The 14,313-nt window shown below is 52.2% G+C and overlaps 2 protein-coding genes and 1 long non-coding RNA gene across 4 annotated transcripts; 2 read left to right on the top strand and 1 right to left on the bottom strand.

The window, feature by feature from the left end:
• The first annotated feature begins 19 nt into the window (after positions 1-19).
• On the top strand, positions 20-5,551 carry GPD1 (glycerol-3-phosphate dehydrogenase 1). The gene is made up of 8 exons (XM_024736583.1): positions 20-367; positions 482-659; positions 1,498-1,638; positions 2,234-2,372; positions 2,612-2,724; positions 3,411-3,644; positions 3,869-3,975; positions 4,919-5,551. The coding sequence occupies exons 2-8, from the start codon at positions 552-554 to the stop codon at positions 5,013-5,015; spliced, it is 939 nt and encodes a 312-aa protein (XP_024592351.1). The 5' UTR covers positions 20-367; positions 482-551; the 3' UTR covers positions 5,016-5,551.
• On the bottom strand, positions 1,470-3,517 carry LOC112394069 (uncharacterized). Its single transcript, XR_003002087.1, has 4 exons — positions 3,390-3,517; positions 2,903-3,088; positions 2,017-2,121; positions 1,470-1,602 (listed from the first exon to the last, which is right to left on the bottom strand). It is a non-coding gene; the product is annotated as an uncharacterized LOC112394069 (long non-coding RNA).
• A 2,129-nt stretch (positions 5,552-7,680) lies between the features above and the next one.
• Positions 7,681-12,466, top strand: COX14 (cytochrome c oxidase assembly factor COX14). 2 transcript variants are annotated; one of them, XM_024737040.1, is made up of 2 exons: positions 7,681-7,792; positions 12,057-12,466. In XM_024737040.1, the coding sequence occupies exon 2, from the start codon at positions 12,065-12,067 to the stop codon at positions 12,236-12,238; it is 174 nt and encodes a 57-aa protein (XP_024592808.1). In that variant the 5' UTR covers positions 7,681-7,792; positions 12,057-12,064; the 3' UTR covers positions 12,239-12,466. The 2 variants fall into 2 exon arrangements, with proteins under 2 accessions (XP_024592808.1, XP_024592807.1); XM_024737039.1 differs by having other exon boundaries at positions 7,699-7,954.
• The last annotated feature ends 1,847 nt before the right edge of the window (positions 12,467-14,313 follow it).

The raw sequence follows: 14,313 nt of genomic DNA, 5'->3' as shown, positions 1-14,313 counted from the left end.
TCAAGTATACAGGAGGTTAGGGAGGGAGGTTTGGTGGGCAGGAGGCAGTCCAGTGGGGAGGAAATGCCTCCAGCTCCTGGCCCACCCCTGTTGCTGTCTTCTGTGCCTACCCCGGCAGGACAGACAATGCCCAGACCGCTCCTGGCCCTTGCGTCTCGGGCAGCAGCACCTGTTCGCCACGGGAAGGGAGCCTCCAGAGTGCTCCCTGCCTGAAAGGCTGCCTGGGTTAGGGGGTGGGGGGGAGATCAGGAGGCTGGCCCCCTTCTCCAGCAGCAAAGTGTGAGGGAAAGGAAACTGAGTCTCCTTTCTACTGCTAGGTCAGGAGAGACGCAGCGTCACGGGGAGGGGGTGACAAGGAAGGTGGCAGGTAAATAATCCAGTGGCTTCTGTGACATCCTGAGGGGGAGCACTGTCCCCTCCCCGCCACCGTTCCTCTCTCACGCCCCCGCTCCTCCACTTTCTGTGCTCCCCCTCCTGCCAGGGGCTCAGCCATCGCCAAGATTGTGGGTGGCAATGCAGCCCAGCTGGCACGCTTTGACCCACGGGTGACCATGTGGGTGTTTGAGGAAGACGTCGGGGGCAGAAAGCTGACAGAGGTCATCAACACACAGCATGAGAATGTCAAATACCTGCCAGGGCACAAGTTGCCCCCCAATGTGGTGAGCCCCAACGCCCCGTAAGAAGGGAGAGGGAAGTGGAGGGGGTGCTTCCTGCTGGGAGGGGGCCACTTCACGTGCCACCTGTACTTGAGAAGCATCTCAGGAGGGCTACTCCAGGCACAGGGCGTCCCTGGGCACAGCCCCCAAACTGCTCCCCTGAGCACTTCCTGGGACTGGGGAGAACCTGAATGCATCCCCCTGCATCTCCACCCCACCCCGTGGGCTCCCAGGCAGGAAAGGGACGGGGAGAGGATGAGGGAGTTGGTCTCTGTGGCAACCAAAGACAGGTTCTCTGGCCCCCAGACTTGGGGTCTGGGTAGTGCCTGCCTCGGGCTCTAACCCTGTTACTCATTCACTGGGTTATTAGTAGATGTGGAGACAGCTCCTTGGACTTAAGGTCTTTGGTCAGATCCATGTGGCTGACTCCCCACCTGGAAAGGGGGAGCAGGAAAGACAGCAGGAAGACTGGGGCTCTCCCTTCCCAGTTGGGAGCCCTAAGGAGCAGGGTGATGAAATCTTACTTGGCCTCTTCCTCTTGCCAAGCCCAGACCTCCTTTGGCCTCCCTCACTGTCCCACAGCCAAGGGCTAGGAGAGTGCTGAGAGGAGGTTTCCAGGAGTCCTCAAGAACCCAGGACAGCTGGAACCTAGAGAGAATGATGGCTAGGCGGAAGGAATAGAAGTGTCTTGTTCCTCCAGGTTCAGCCCTTCCAGATTCAACCCCCAAACTGCCCTCCTTCTTCCCCACCAGCCTCACCCTGTCTCCTAGATCTCCTGCATGGGGCTCCACAGGGGCTAGAAGCAGTCCGTCAGGCCCGTGAACACTGGTCACCCCCACAGGTGGCTGTCCCAGATGTGGTCCAGGCTGCAGTGGATGCTGACATCCTGATCTTTGTGGTACCCCATCAGTTCATCGGCAAGATCTGTGATCAGCTCAAGGGCCACCTGAAGGCAGACACCATTGGCATATCTCTTATTAAGGTGCCAGGGACACCCTCCTGTGGATGGGGATGCAGCTAACTGCTGTGGGGCTCAGGGTGGGTGAAGTGCGACAAACAGAAAAGAGCAGAAGTAGGCCAGGAGTTTTCTGAAGAGAGGAGCTGGCTTTGGGGAAGCTTGAGAAACAGATGCGGGGGGCCACTGGGAAGGGGAGGTTGGTTGGGGAGTAGATAAGAGATGGGTTTGGAGGCAGATGTCTTGGGGAGTTTAGGAGGTGTACAAGGGATGCCTAGGGGATACAAGAAGTGGGCTGGTTTGAGGAGTTGAGAAGGGAAGCTGGTTTGGAGCAGTGGCTGGGATGGAAGTTGGTTGGGGGTACTCAGGAGTGGGCTGTTTAGGGATGTGGCGGGGATACATTACCTTGGAGAAGCAGGTTGTGGAAGGAGAGTTTTCAGATGGATTCGTTTTCACATGTTATCTGCTCTCCTCACAGCTAGCTTTGGCTGCATTGGAATAGGGGAGGACCTTTGGGGAGGGACATTGATGAACAGTGAATTTGCAATGGGCAGGATTTCTAGGTGGGAAGCCCTCAGTTGGGGATAAAAGGCACCTGGCCTGAGCTCCATCCTGTGCCCAGGGGGTAGACGAGGGCCCCAACGGGCTGAAGCTCATCTCTGAAGTGATTGGGGAGCGCCTTGGCATCCCCATGAGCGTGCTGATGGGGGCCAACATTGCCAGCGAGGTGGCTGATGAGAAGTTCTGTGAGACAACCATTGGTGAGACCCCACCACCCACATAGATAATGCAACTCCAGTTACATCGCCTCCCCAGGCTATATTCCCCACCCACTTAGCCATCTTCTCCCCATAAGGCAGGTGAAGGAAGAAGATCCCAGCATCAAAGGTGAGGGGAGTTGGGGCACCCCTACGGAAAGAGCTATAGGTCCTGCTTAGGGCAGTTGTGGGAAGAAGAGTCAAGAGTCCCTTCTTAAAGCCTTATCCCCTCCCTACTTTAGGCTGCAAGGACCTGGCCCAGGGACAGCTTCTGAAAGAGCTGATGCAGACACCCAATTTCCGCATCACGGTGGTGCAAGAGGTGGACACAGTAGAGATCTGTGGGGCCTTAAAGGTGAGAGGGCTTCAGAGGCAGCTATGGGGTGGGGAGAAGGCCCTGAAAGAGGGCCTGGCTTAGCTGTACAAGGTTGCTGGGACTCCAGGCACTCACTCCCCTTCCCCACCAAGTCTCATACACATGGGAAGACGGGCGGAAGCAAGGCCAGGCTCGCTCAGGTCTGCCGATTACTTACCATCAGACATTGGGCTTCCTTCTTCCTTTCCCTTATAGCCCCTTGTGGGACATCCCTGTCCCTGGCTCCAAAGGTTGGTCCAGGGGGAAGAGGAGATGCCCTGGGGGAGCACTCAGGCTAATGGGAGATAAGATGTCCAGGACACCCAGACGGATTGATGGCCAGAACTCTGGATCCTGGACAGACCTATGGATGGATATCGGGGGCATAGAACAAAATAGCCGTGGTTGGGAGGGCGAGGTAGAAGACTGGTTTTCAGGAAAAGTCCTCAAGGATGGAGTATAGGGCAGGGTTGGGGAGCCGGAAAGCACAAGCCCAGGCTAAAAGAAGGGAGTGCAGCAAGTGGGAAAACCAAGAGGTGAAAATAGTTGAGGAGCCCACCCACCTTCCTTCACTTATTCAGTGAGCCTGTCATGGCTGATGGGAGGAGCATGAGGCAGGTGCTGAAGGCCCCAAGTGGGGCCTGCGGGAGGGGATCCTTTCTCACCCGTGACTTCACTCTTCAAAGAATATAGTGGCCGTGGGGGCCGGCTTCTGTGATGGGCTGGGCTTTGGCGACAACACCAAGGCGGCCGTGATCCGACTGGGGCTCATGGAGATGATCGCCTTCACCAAGCTCTTCTGCGGTGGCCCTGTGTCCCCTGCCACCTTCTTGGAGAGCTGCGGTGTTGCTGATCTCATCACTACCTGCTACGGAGGGCGGAACCGCAAGGTGGCCGAGGCCTTCGCCCGCACAGGAAAGGTGGGCCCTGGGGAGAATGAAGAATGGAGGGTGGGCCCTGTAGGTGTTCAGGGAGAGGAACGTGGCTTGAGGCATCTCTTGAACACAGACATTAAGATTGCTGGGAACCTTCCCAGCCTTTCTTTCCTCTTAAGACCCACCTCCTCCCAGAGTCCCAGACTCTCTGTCTCACACTGACAACCCTCCTCTCCCATTTCCATTTGCCTGTCCTGTTTTCTTCACAGTCCATTGAGCAGCTGGAGAAAGAGATGCTGAATGGGCAGAAGCTGCAGGGGCCCCAGACAGCCCGGGAGCTACACAGCATCCTCCAGCACAAGGGCCTGCTGGACAAGTAAGCATCTGCCCCAGCCCCACTGATGGAGGGAACCACCGACAGAAGTGCTCTCCCCATTCATCTTCCTGAGCCCTCCTCAGTCTGTGAAGTGGGCAGAGAGGGAAGTGTTATCTTACGTTTACAGACAGAGCCTAGAGCTTGGCCAGGGTCTGCTATGCCCGCTGTCCCCCAGCTTGTTCGTTGTCTTTGAATTCTTTCCAGTCTAGTGCTCTTTATACCACATTGCTTGGACCCCTCTGCGTGGCCGCTCTCTGTCCTTTCCTCCTTGTCCTCTGCTATGGGGGTGGACAGGAATAAGCTCCTCTGACTGTTCTGCCTCTTTGTCCGTCACCCTCAGTCTAAGCTGCTCCCCCAAGGCCAACCCTTTTGTTCCGTGAATCCTGTCCTGGGTGCTGAGGTGTGAGGAAAAGGAAAGCCTCTGCTTCAAGGTGCTCCTTTTCAGGGAGCACAAGACAGCGGGGGTGATGGGCTGATCAGAGCAGAACTCGGTTGATCTGAGAAAGAATCCTAGAGCAAGATAGTGTGAAACAGGCTCAGAAGATCTGCTCGCGGCTGGTCAGGGTAAAGCCTGCTGGTAAAGGGAGCAGCCTGAGCAACAGGTGGGGAAGAAGGAGACTGGCATTTATTGAGCACCTTCACATAATTCATAATCACTTCTTCACTACTTTGTTATACTGACCCCGTTTTACAGCTGCTGATACTGAGGCTTGCCTAATTGGAACAAAAAGTTCACGCCAGGGAATCACGGAGGCGAGTTCAATACGATAGGGAGCAGGGGAATAAAAACCTGACCCTCAACCCCAGGGCTAGGAAATACACATTCTCAGCGATGGGAAATTGAGAGCCAGAGTCCGCCTGAGCTCGAAGGCGGGAGAGTAGGGAGTGGAGGGTTAGGGGGTTTGCCTGGAGGCCAAGCTGGTTCTGTCCTTCCCCATTCTAGGTTCCCTCTGTTCATGGCTGTGTACAAGGTATGCTACGAGAATCAGCCCGTAGGTGAATTCATCCGCTGCCTGCAGAATCATCCAGAACATATGTGAGCAGGGCTGGGGCCCAGGCCAGGCAGCCTCTTTACCCCAGCGGAGACAAGCAGAAGCTTGGGGTGCCTGGCCACCACGATCTCTGGGACTCCCCACACAGCAGCGTCTTCTCAGCTTTTCACTGGAGGACAGGTGCCTGTGGGCCCGGCCACCTGCCTGGAGATCTTGAAGCACAAGCAGCCTGCAGCCTCCTGCCACCTCATCGCACCAGAAATGGAGTTGCCTAGTCCCTCTCCATATGTGGGGCTTTCTCCCTGTCCTCTGGGAGGGGTAGAATCAGCCCCAGTGCTGCCTGCTTTGGGTATGTGGGGGGAGGAGGGGAGGGGAGGGAGGCAAGGCAAAGAGGCCTCACACAGACCAGGACTCCTGTCCCCAAGCCCAGTTAATGGCTAAAGAAGTACCTCAGCTGCAAGAGGGATGAGGCGAGGGCTGCAGGGAGGGGTCTGGGCTTTTGGGCTGACGTAGACCTCTGCCAGGCCCCACATGGCATCAATGGATCTCTGTTTGTTCGCAAAATACAGCCCCCTTCTAGCTTCTCCTAGAAACCTCAGCTTCTTCTGAGGTTTCCTCAGAAACCTCTGGTCATCCCCTTCCCCCTCCCCCAGGCTGCCTGGCACCAGAGTTGCTGCCACGCTGGCATCTCTGGCCATGGGGCTTGTCATTCTCTCTTGGGACTTCCCAGTTCCTAGTTCTTTGCCAGCTCCTCCCCACCATGTGTGACCTTTCCAAGGCTCTCTCATCCTCCCTGCCAGCACCCTCTCTGGGGAGCAGAACTTAATCTGCTGACAGAGCTACACCTCTTCACAGCAGGCTCAGATCACTCCACTCCCTGTGACCTTTGTAATTGCCCTGCCTCCCTTCTCAGGAGCTCTAGTGGGGGGAGGTGTCAGCTGGGTCCCTCCTGCTGCTATCTCCCCAGGACATCTTGGATCCACCCCTTACCTCCTAAACCCTGTCCCTAGTTCTCAGCTACCCCCAGAGCAGCCAGGGCAGCTAACCAGTTCCTGTATCTGCAGGCCAGGGGGCCAGAGAGTGGGTAAGGGAGGATGAGCAGGTCCCCATCTCTGTGGTCTGAATTCCAAGGCCGGCTCTCCTTTGTCACCTGAAGGCCTTCTCACGAGGTATTGACTACTTCAGCACCTCAGGAGCTGGGAAACTCGTGGAGGAGGAAAAAAATTCAAGCCTCTGTACCAGCTGGGGTGAGGGAAGAACAGGAAGGGGAGGAGGGAGAGGAGTGTGCTTTGCAGTGGCCTTGCTCCGGGATGGAATGGCAGCCGGAGAATGTCACCGGTCAGCAGCTTGGACCCCTGGCTATAAATAGAGGCCGAGGGCTCCTGTCACATCCAGCAGAGGGTCTCAGCTTCCTGTGTGGCAGCATCTGGCACGCTGTGGCTCTGGCCAGCATTATGTTAACCCTCCCTTACTCCTGGACAAACCAGTGAGGCAGGCTCCTCTCAGCCCCTAGCCCCTGAGAAGTCAGTCTTACCAGTGAAGGGCGGAGCTGCCTGGATCAGGCAGCGAGAGTGAGGGGCACAGTCACCCCAGATCTGGCTGGGCTCAGGAGCTGCTTCCCCAGGAGGTCAAAGTCGGGGCAGAAAGACAGCTCCCTTCCCTAGGCTGCAGCTGCGACCCTCTTAGTCAAAAACCTTTGCCTACTTTTTTTTTTTTTTTTTTTTCCTGCTGTACGCGGGCCTCTCACTGTTGTGGCCTCTCCCGTTGCGGAGCACAGGCTCGGGACGCGCAGGCTCAGCGGCCATGGCTCACGGGCCCAGCCGCTCCGCGGCATGTGGGAGCCTCCCGGACCGGGGCACGAACCCGTGTCCCCTGCATCGGCAGGCGGACCCTCAACCACTGCGCCACCAGGGAAGCCCCCCTTTGCCTACTTTTGCTCATTCCACAATTAACTGAATCTGAGGCTGTCGAACCAGGCCTGTCTACCTAATAAAGCGCGGTTTTTGCAGAAACAAATTAGGGAAGGGCGCTTAAGTGCATGTGGTAGGGCGTATGCAGTGGGGTGTATCACTGCATGTACATGTTTTCACTCATGCCGGAGGAAAAACGAAAAAAGGAAAAGAAATCCTTCCTCGATCATCCCAGCCACTCCCGGCCCCTTGCAGGGGTGCCCACGCAGTCCCCCTTCCCCCAATGGCTCCCCCTCCCAACCCCTTCCCGGCGTTTCTTTGGGGCTTTATCAAGCCGCCTGCAAGCGGGGAGGTCACATACGGGACAGAAACATTACGGAGATTCGACCCTCGCGCCTACTCCGCGGCCATGGCCAAACCTGCCGCAATCCTCGGCGGTCCAGGCCTCGCAGGGCGGGTCGGGTTCCTGAGCTCGGCTGAAGGCCTGCCCAGGGTAAGAGGGCAGCTCCAGGCTGTAAGGGCCGCGCAGCCCCCTCCAGAGGGCGGACTCCGAGAGAAGCTACCCAGCTACCGGAGACGTCACCGCGCCGCAGGCTGGGGATTGGCCGGCTCTCTTCTGTGGTGACTGAGTATCCTAAAAGTTCCCGTTCCAGAGTTTGGGTCGCCAAAGACCCTTTCTCAACGGAGTATGACTACAACCCCCAGAAACCAACGGGCCTCTCCGAGAGGAAGGCTCGTCTGAGGATGCGTAGTAAGGGTAGCTGACCCGGAAGCCGGAAGTTCAAAGGCAGCAACCAGTCGGAGCTGCAGCCGGCGCGGGCTCTCGTCTCGGTGGGCGGGGTTATGCTGCGTCTGGCGCGAGGGGCCGCACGTCGCGTCGGGAGCGGAATCCTAGAGCTTTAGCGGAGCGAGGGGGTGAGAGAAAGGGTGGCGTTCCGCACCGATAGCGCCTCAGCGTTCAGGGTTGTCCCTGGGCGGTACCCTCACTCTTCTGGACCCGGGTGCTGCTTCCGGCTGAGCTAGGAGGTCGCGCAGGCAGGAGGCCTCGGTCGGAAGGGAGGGAGCGGCAGCATCCAGGTACGCCGTCTGCCAGGCCCGAGCCTGGGCCGCCGCCTGTCCGCAGAGGCGCGCCCGCTCGGGCCGGCCTTTCCTTTCCGCATCCTCCCACGCCCAGTCTTCGGCGCCCTTGAGGTTACCGCGTACCCTGTGCCGCGATCTGCGCCGCTTCCAGCCCAGCAAGCTCCTTGCGGCCGTAGGTTCCTGTCACACCGTGACTGCCACCGCGCGTCTCGGCCCTCCACGCTCTGACTCCAGTAGCTCTGACCCTTCCTTATCTTGCAGTCCGCTGACTGCAAGCGCCATGAAATGCAGCTTTCCCAGGCACCCTTCCTGCTTATCGATTAACTGGATCCGCTCCTTTGCTGCTTTCAATTCCTGGAATGCTCTCCCCCTCCCTCTTCTATACCGGTGTAAATCCTGCCCACCCTTCTAAAACGACAGCTGCCCACCCCCACCCCCCCGTCCCCACCTTTCTGCTAACTTTCCTTGAGCCTCCACCTTGTCTCTGAACTCTCAAAACGCCTCTTCTCTTCTGGTCACCGGCGTCTTCCACTTCGTCTAACAGAATTTTGGGTGCATAGCTTATCCCCATCAGACCATAAGCTCCTTTGAGACACAAGCCATATTCTCTGCAGCCTTTATAGCACGAGTAAAAGGTAGACAGATAAGTGAGTAAATCTAAGCTGAGGTGGATGGATCCATTTGAGGGAGAGACCTGAGCCTTGAGGTCCTCCCATGTTTAGGGGGCAGAAAAAGAGAAAAGAGCCACAATCTGAAAAGGTTTTTGCAGATTGCACCCCTATGTCATTTCCATTATGGTTCTTGTTTTCTTTTTCCTGTTTTTCTGAAACCTTCAGTCTAACCCCATAAAAGACCCAGCTTTGAGCTTTATTGAGAAAATGGATGTCCCTCAGATGAGAATGTTCTCCTGCTAACCTCAAAAGTTTTCTTCATTTCCAAGGTTAATTCTTCTACCTGGGCTTCTAATTTCATCTTTTCCTGGGCCATCCTAGATTTTGTTCCATCCCATCCACCTCACTTTTATCCTCAGTTTAGCCACGTTTCTTCTCCTCTAAAACATATTCAAATCTCCTTATCAATAAGCAAAACAAAACTAGAATTTACTTGACCTTGTTACCTTTTCAGGCTGCTGCCCTATCACTCTTGTTCGCTTAACCAGCAAATCACAAGAATATCAATTCTTATCTTTGGGGTGAGAGGGAGTTATGATCCTTCTAATAATCTGTTTTTCTGCGTCCTAGGAAAAATGCATAGACACGTGAACCTCGCGGGACGGGGTTCATGGGGCCTGCTGGGGCTCTGGCTAAGAATCCATGCTTTTTACTTAATGCCTGTTCCAATTTAGTGCATTAAATTGACTTCTTTCCTAGGTTTACCTGTGCCCTGGTCACCTGTTCCCATCCAGTGATCCCATCTGACCAGTTTTCATGGCACTTAACTTTACAGTAGTGTTTCCCAATTTTTATTCTGGCCCAGTACACCCAAAGATACAACATAGTTCTGTCAGTGGTAGTGCCTTGATACAGCAGTGATTTTCAACCACTGTTGTAGTTAAATGAAAATGCATCCCAGATGTTTCTGGAATTTCCTACCTGTTTTCTTTCCGTAATTGTTTTCTTTCTTCAAACTGGCGTTCCCTTGGCCTCTTTCTCTTGGGTTTTATCGTCTGTTTCAGTGACACTTGTTACTTCCATATGTATCCGTAGCCTAGCCTCTCTCCTAGGATTTGTTCCAAATTTGCATATCCATGTGCCTGACAGACATCATCACATGAATATTGTATTGAGCATCTTTTCTTTCTTGTTTTTTTTTTGATGGGGGGGGGCTGCGTTCGGTCTTCGTTGCTGCGCGTGGGCTTTCTCTTGTTGCAGAGAGCGGGGGCTACTCTTCGTTGCAGTATGCGGGCTTCTCATTGCGGTGGCTTCTCTTGTTGCGGCGCATGGGCTCTAGGCGCGTGGGGCTCAGTGGTTGCGGCTCGCGGGCTCTAGAGCGCAGGCTCAGTAGTTGTGGCGCATGGGCTTAGCTGCTCCGTGGCATGTGGGGTCTTCCCGGAGCAGGGATGGAACCCGTGTCCCCTGCATTGGCAGGCGGATTCTTAACCACTGCGCCACCAGGGAAGTCCCTTTATTGAGCATCTTAACTTTAACATGTCCAGTTCATGATCTTCTTGACTGATGCTTATTGACACCACCATCCCCATACACACATAGTGACACACACCTGTTTCTTCTTTCTTCTGTTAGCAGTATCCCACTCCATAAAGTTTCCTCAGTTGTTAACTTGGAGATATTTTCAGCTTTTCCCTAGCCCATTCAGTTAATAAGCTTTGTTCTACTTCTAGAATAACGTCTTCATCTGTCTTCTCTTTTTCCACTGCCCTGCCTTAGCTCAGGATCTGTGAAAAGTTTTTGTTAATTTGAAAATAGGAGAAATCTCAGGTTGGATTAGACAAGTGAGGAAAATGAGGTTCTAGAAAAATTTCATCTGTCAGTAGATCTGTCACTTTTCTAGGCAAGATGTACTATCCTGTCCTTCTTCTTCCAGCCCTGAGAAGAGGTGGTCCTATAACTGGTTAGCATCTGGCCAGGGTAATGGGGGATAGGAGGAGAAAGAATAAGTGAGGGGGAGGTTGAAGGCTGCAGGTCTCTTTGCTGGGAGCTTGTTTATTACCTTAGTGTCCTGCTCTGTATGTGTGTTCTTTTTGTTTTTTTAAAATAAATTTATTTATTTCATTTATTTTTGGCTGCGTTGGGGTTCTTCGTTGCTGCACCCGGGCTTTCTCTAGTTGCCGTGAGCAGGGGCTACTCTTCGTTGCGGTGCAAGGGCTTCTTGTTGCAGAGCACGGGCTCTAGGCACGCGGGCTCTAGAGTGCAGGCTCAGTAGTTGTGGCACACGGGCTTAGTTGCTCCGTGGCACGTGTGTGTTTTCTTACTGTCTCACAGCTTGGGGTCCTTTCAAACCCCAGATAACCTGAATACAACCCTTTCTCATCTTGTCCCTGTGCCATTTGGTTTTCTTTCTCTGACCTTATTTAATGTCACTTTCAATAGTCACTTCGAATTATGATTTAAGGAAGCTGTGCCTCAGTTCAGTGTGGGATCTACCCTCAGGGACTGGCTCAAAGGCAGTGTTCAGCCCATGGGACTTACTCTGAGAAGCACTTAGATGTCACACCCTACCCCTGACCCCCTCAACCAGCTAACCCGAACTTTTCTCCTTTCATATTCTTGACTTTTAAGAAAACTATTCGCACTAACTTCAGTCAGTCTTTTAATTTTAATTCCCTCAACAGAGAGGAGGCTGAGAATATACATTCATAGTCCCAAATTGAGGAACGTTTCGTTCAAGATGAGAGACTCCCATTCTAAACTTTCTCTTGTTCCCTGGCTCAGAATGTCCAGGGAACAGTTAAATTGGAAGTAATTTATCTCATGCAAATGTGAGTTAATTTGCTGGGGACACAGTAAGTTTTGTTTTAGCCCTTGGGATAGGTTCTTGGTTTTATGTTTGGAATTCAAGATTAATGCTGTAGAAGGTTATGTCTGATTGAAATAACATAAACATACTGTTGGCACTATTTCAAGTATATTATGGCTTAAACAGATGCTTGAAGACTAACCTGGGAACCTGAGCACCATAACTAAGATGGTTTTATGGGAAAACAAATTGGATATTGCCCAGAAGGCTCCCATTCGATCCTCCTACAGAGAATAATTCACTGCTAATGTTTAATCTCTGGCTACTTCAATAAATTCCCTACTAGCCAGAAAAACTGATGTATGCCTAAAGTAATATACCAATTAAGAACATTTCTGGGTGGTCCATACCAGTCATGTCTTTCCATAAACATGGAGGGTCAGGTGTTAGCTGTAATGTCATTCAGATACACCTGGTTCCAGCTGTGTATGCAGACTTTATTTGCCCTTTTGAATCTTAAGAGTTCCCAAACAATATCTTCCAGTATAAGACTGCATATGTCTAGGGGCCATTCAGAATAGAGTGCAGACAAACTGAGAAGTTATAGAGTGGCCTTCAACAGGTAAGTGGGCTGGGCAGATGAGGCCTTATCCTTGGGTCTAAATCTAGTCTGTCTTTGTAGGGGACAACATGCCAACTGCCAAGCAACTAGCTGACATTGGCTACAAGACCTTCTCCACCTCCATGATGCTCCTCACTGTTTACGGGGGCTACCTCTGCAGTGCCCGAGTCTACCGCTATTTCCAGCGGCGCAGCTCCCAGCGCCAGGCTGCAGAAGAACAGAAGACCTCAGGAGTCCCGTAGAACTGGGGGGCTTTTTTCCTTGAGCAGAGAGACCTGAGGCATGTTGTGGAAAGACCTCACCTGCAATCATTTCTGAGTCAAGAGGATCAGGGCCTTAATGGTTTTCGAACTCTGCTGGGAAAAAGTGCCCATGTTTTCTCTGGTACAGTCAGTTTGGAGAGGCTATTGAATCATAACAGGAATGGGAGGGTGAGGCACACCTACAGACATTAAATATTTTGCCATGTCTGTGTCTTGGTGTTTTTGTTTACTTGAACAGGGTATGGACTACAGAGGTGGGGTCTTGACTACCAGTTTTCTAGTCACAGACTGGATTTCCATATCTTGAGCTCTTAGCACCCATGAAGTAGGGGATATACAGTTCTAGGAGTAGTAATCTCTCCTGATCTCAGAGAAGAGACTGTCCCAGCATTTGTATAAATCTCCTGAGAAGACTCTGTAAAGACCAAAGCTCTTTTGTGGTCAGTGACCATTCCTGGACCAATTAAACGGTGTCCAGGTAATGGAGTTCTCTGGCCAGCTTGGCCACATGTGCACTTCTGAGCCAGGGAGGCAGAGGCCCTTGTTTAACAGCTGTTAAAATTGCACAAAGTGGAGGCGGACAGTTCTTAAAATGTGAAGGGCTTTCGGGCAGCCTACAGTAATGCAGTCCATCTCCTAAGCATAGTGGGTATAGTATTAGCATCAGGGTTGATTTCTCACGGCCACTGCACAAGAATCTACCTGCAGGTCTGATTGCAGAGTTGTGAAGAGGATTTGAAAGAAAACGATGCATTCAAGGTAAAATCCAACTATGAAGAGATATTCTTGCCATCATTTTTTTTTTTTGGCCACGTGGCATGTGGAATCTTAGTTTGAACCCATGCCCCCTGCAGCGGAAGCCCAGAGTCTTAACCACTAGACCGCCAGGGCAGTCCCACCACCATTTCGTTTTGAGCTTTGAGGCTTGCTTGTTCACGTCATTCTTGGTGATCGCCCCAAATATCAACCCCTTTGGACACCTGTCCTCTCTCATGTACATACTGCTCTGACCTTTGTCCCCCATTCCTTAACCTTTCACCTGAAGGCCCTCTTCCATGATTTAAAAACTCAGCATTTCTATATCCTCAATTCATTTACTCCCATCCTCTCTTGATGTGTTAACCAAGGACTCCACTGCCTTCTCTGCTTTCTCATTTGCCTGTACAGACAGTAAAGTGACCATTCTCTCAGCTCCCCAGTGCCACTTTCAAACAGTGTAAAATCAGTCCTTTTTGAGGAGCTTTCTTATATTCTCATTTTCACTGTATTCGAGAACTTGAATACTTCAAATCTTTGGATTCCTTTTTTTCCTTCCAATCTTTCACCCCCTTTTTGATCTAAACTGCTTCCCTGTCCAGCCTGTGCCCACAGCTGAGCACCCGAACTGCTGCCCTGCCTCCAGCCTTACCCTTCTCAACCCCAGACCTTGCTCCATTAGTTATCTAACTCACCCTCTTCCTTCTTCGCAGTACATAAACTTGCTTAAGTGGTAGTTTCTAAGTTAGAAGATTGGTCTGGGATTAAATGAGACAATTCATATTAATACTCCGGTACCTGACAAGCAATAAATGTCAGCTATTAATACCTGCTGCTGACCTCCACATTTGTATCTTCCAGGTTGACCTTTGGAGCTTCAGATATATCCAGTTGCTTGCTATATCCACTCAAATCCTATAGTCCTCTCTAACCTGTCCACGACTAATAGCATTCCTTCATATCTCCCGGACCTACTTGTTTTTTTTCCCCTTATTTTCACTATCATTTAAGTCAGGATTATGGGAGTCTCATTACACTATTCTCTGTACCCTACTCCCAACCAAGTAACTGTCTTATTAATTTCTACCATTTAAACATCCATTCAGTCAGTTCTACCCTTGTCATTTCTTGCTTATACTTTTGCAGGAGCCTTTTAGGGGTCTTAGTTCCAATCTTGACCTCATATTTGCCACATTGCTGTCAGAGACATCTATTTGGAACAGATTCGATTATGGCATTCTGCTTTGGATCCCCTCTGAAGCTCAACCATAGACAATAGGTTAAGAATCCCTGACCTA

Source organism: Neophocaena asiaeorientalis, unplaced genomic scaffold, assembly GCF_003031525.2.
Source record: "Neophocaena asiaeorientalis asiaeorientalis breed wild unplaced genomic scaffold, Neophocaena_asiaeorientalis_V1.1 scaffold134, whole genome shotgun sequence".
Taxonomy (NCBI): domain Eukaryota; kingdom Metazoa; phylum Chordata; class Mammalia; order Artiodactyla; family Phocoenidae; genus Neophocaena; species Neophocaena asiaeorientalis.
Note: the sequence above shows the minus strand (reverse complement) of the source record. Positions and strands in the feature narration are given on the sequence as shown.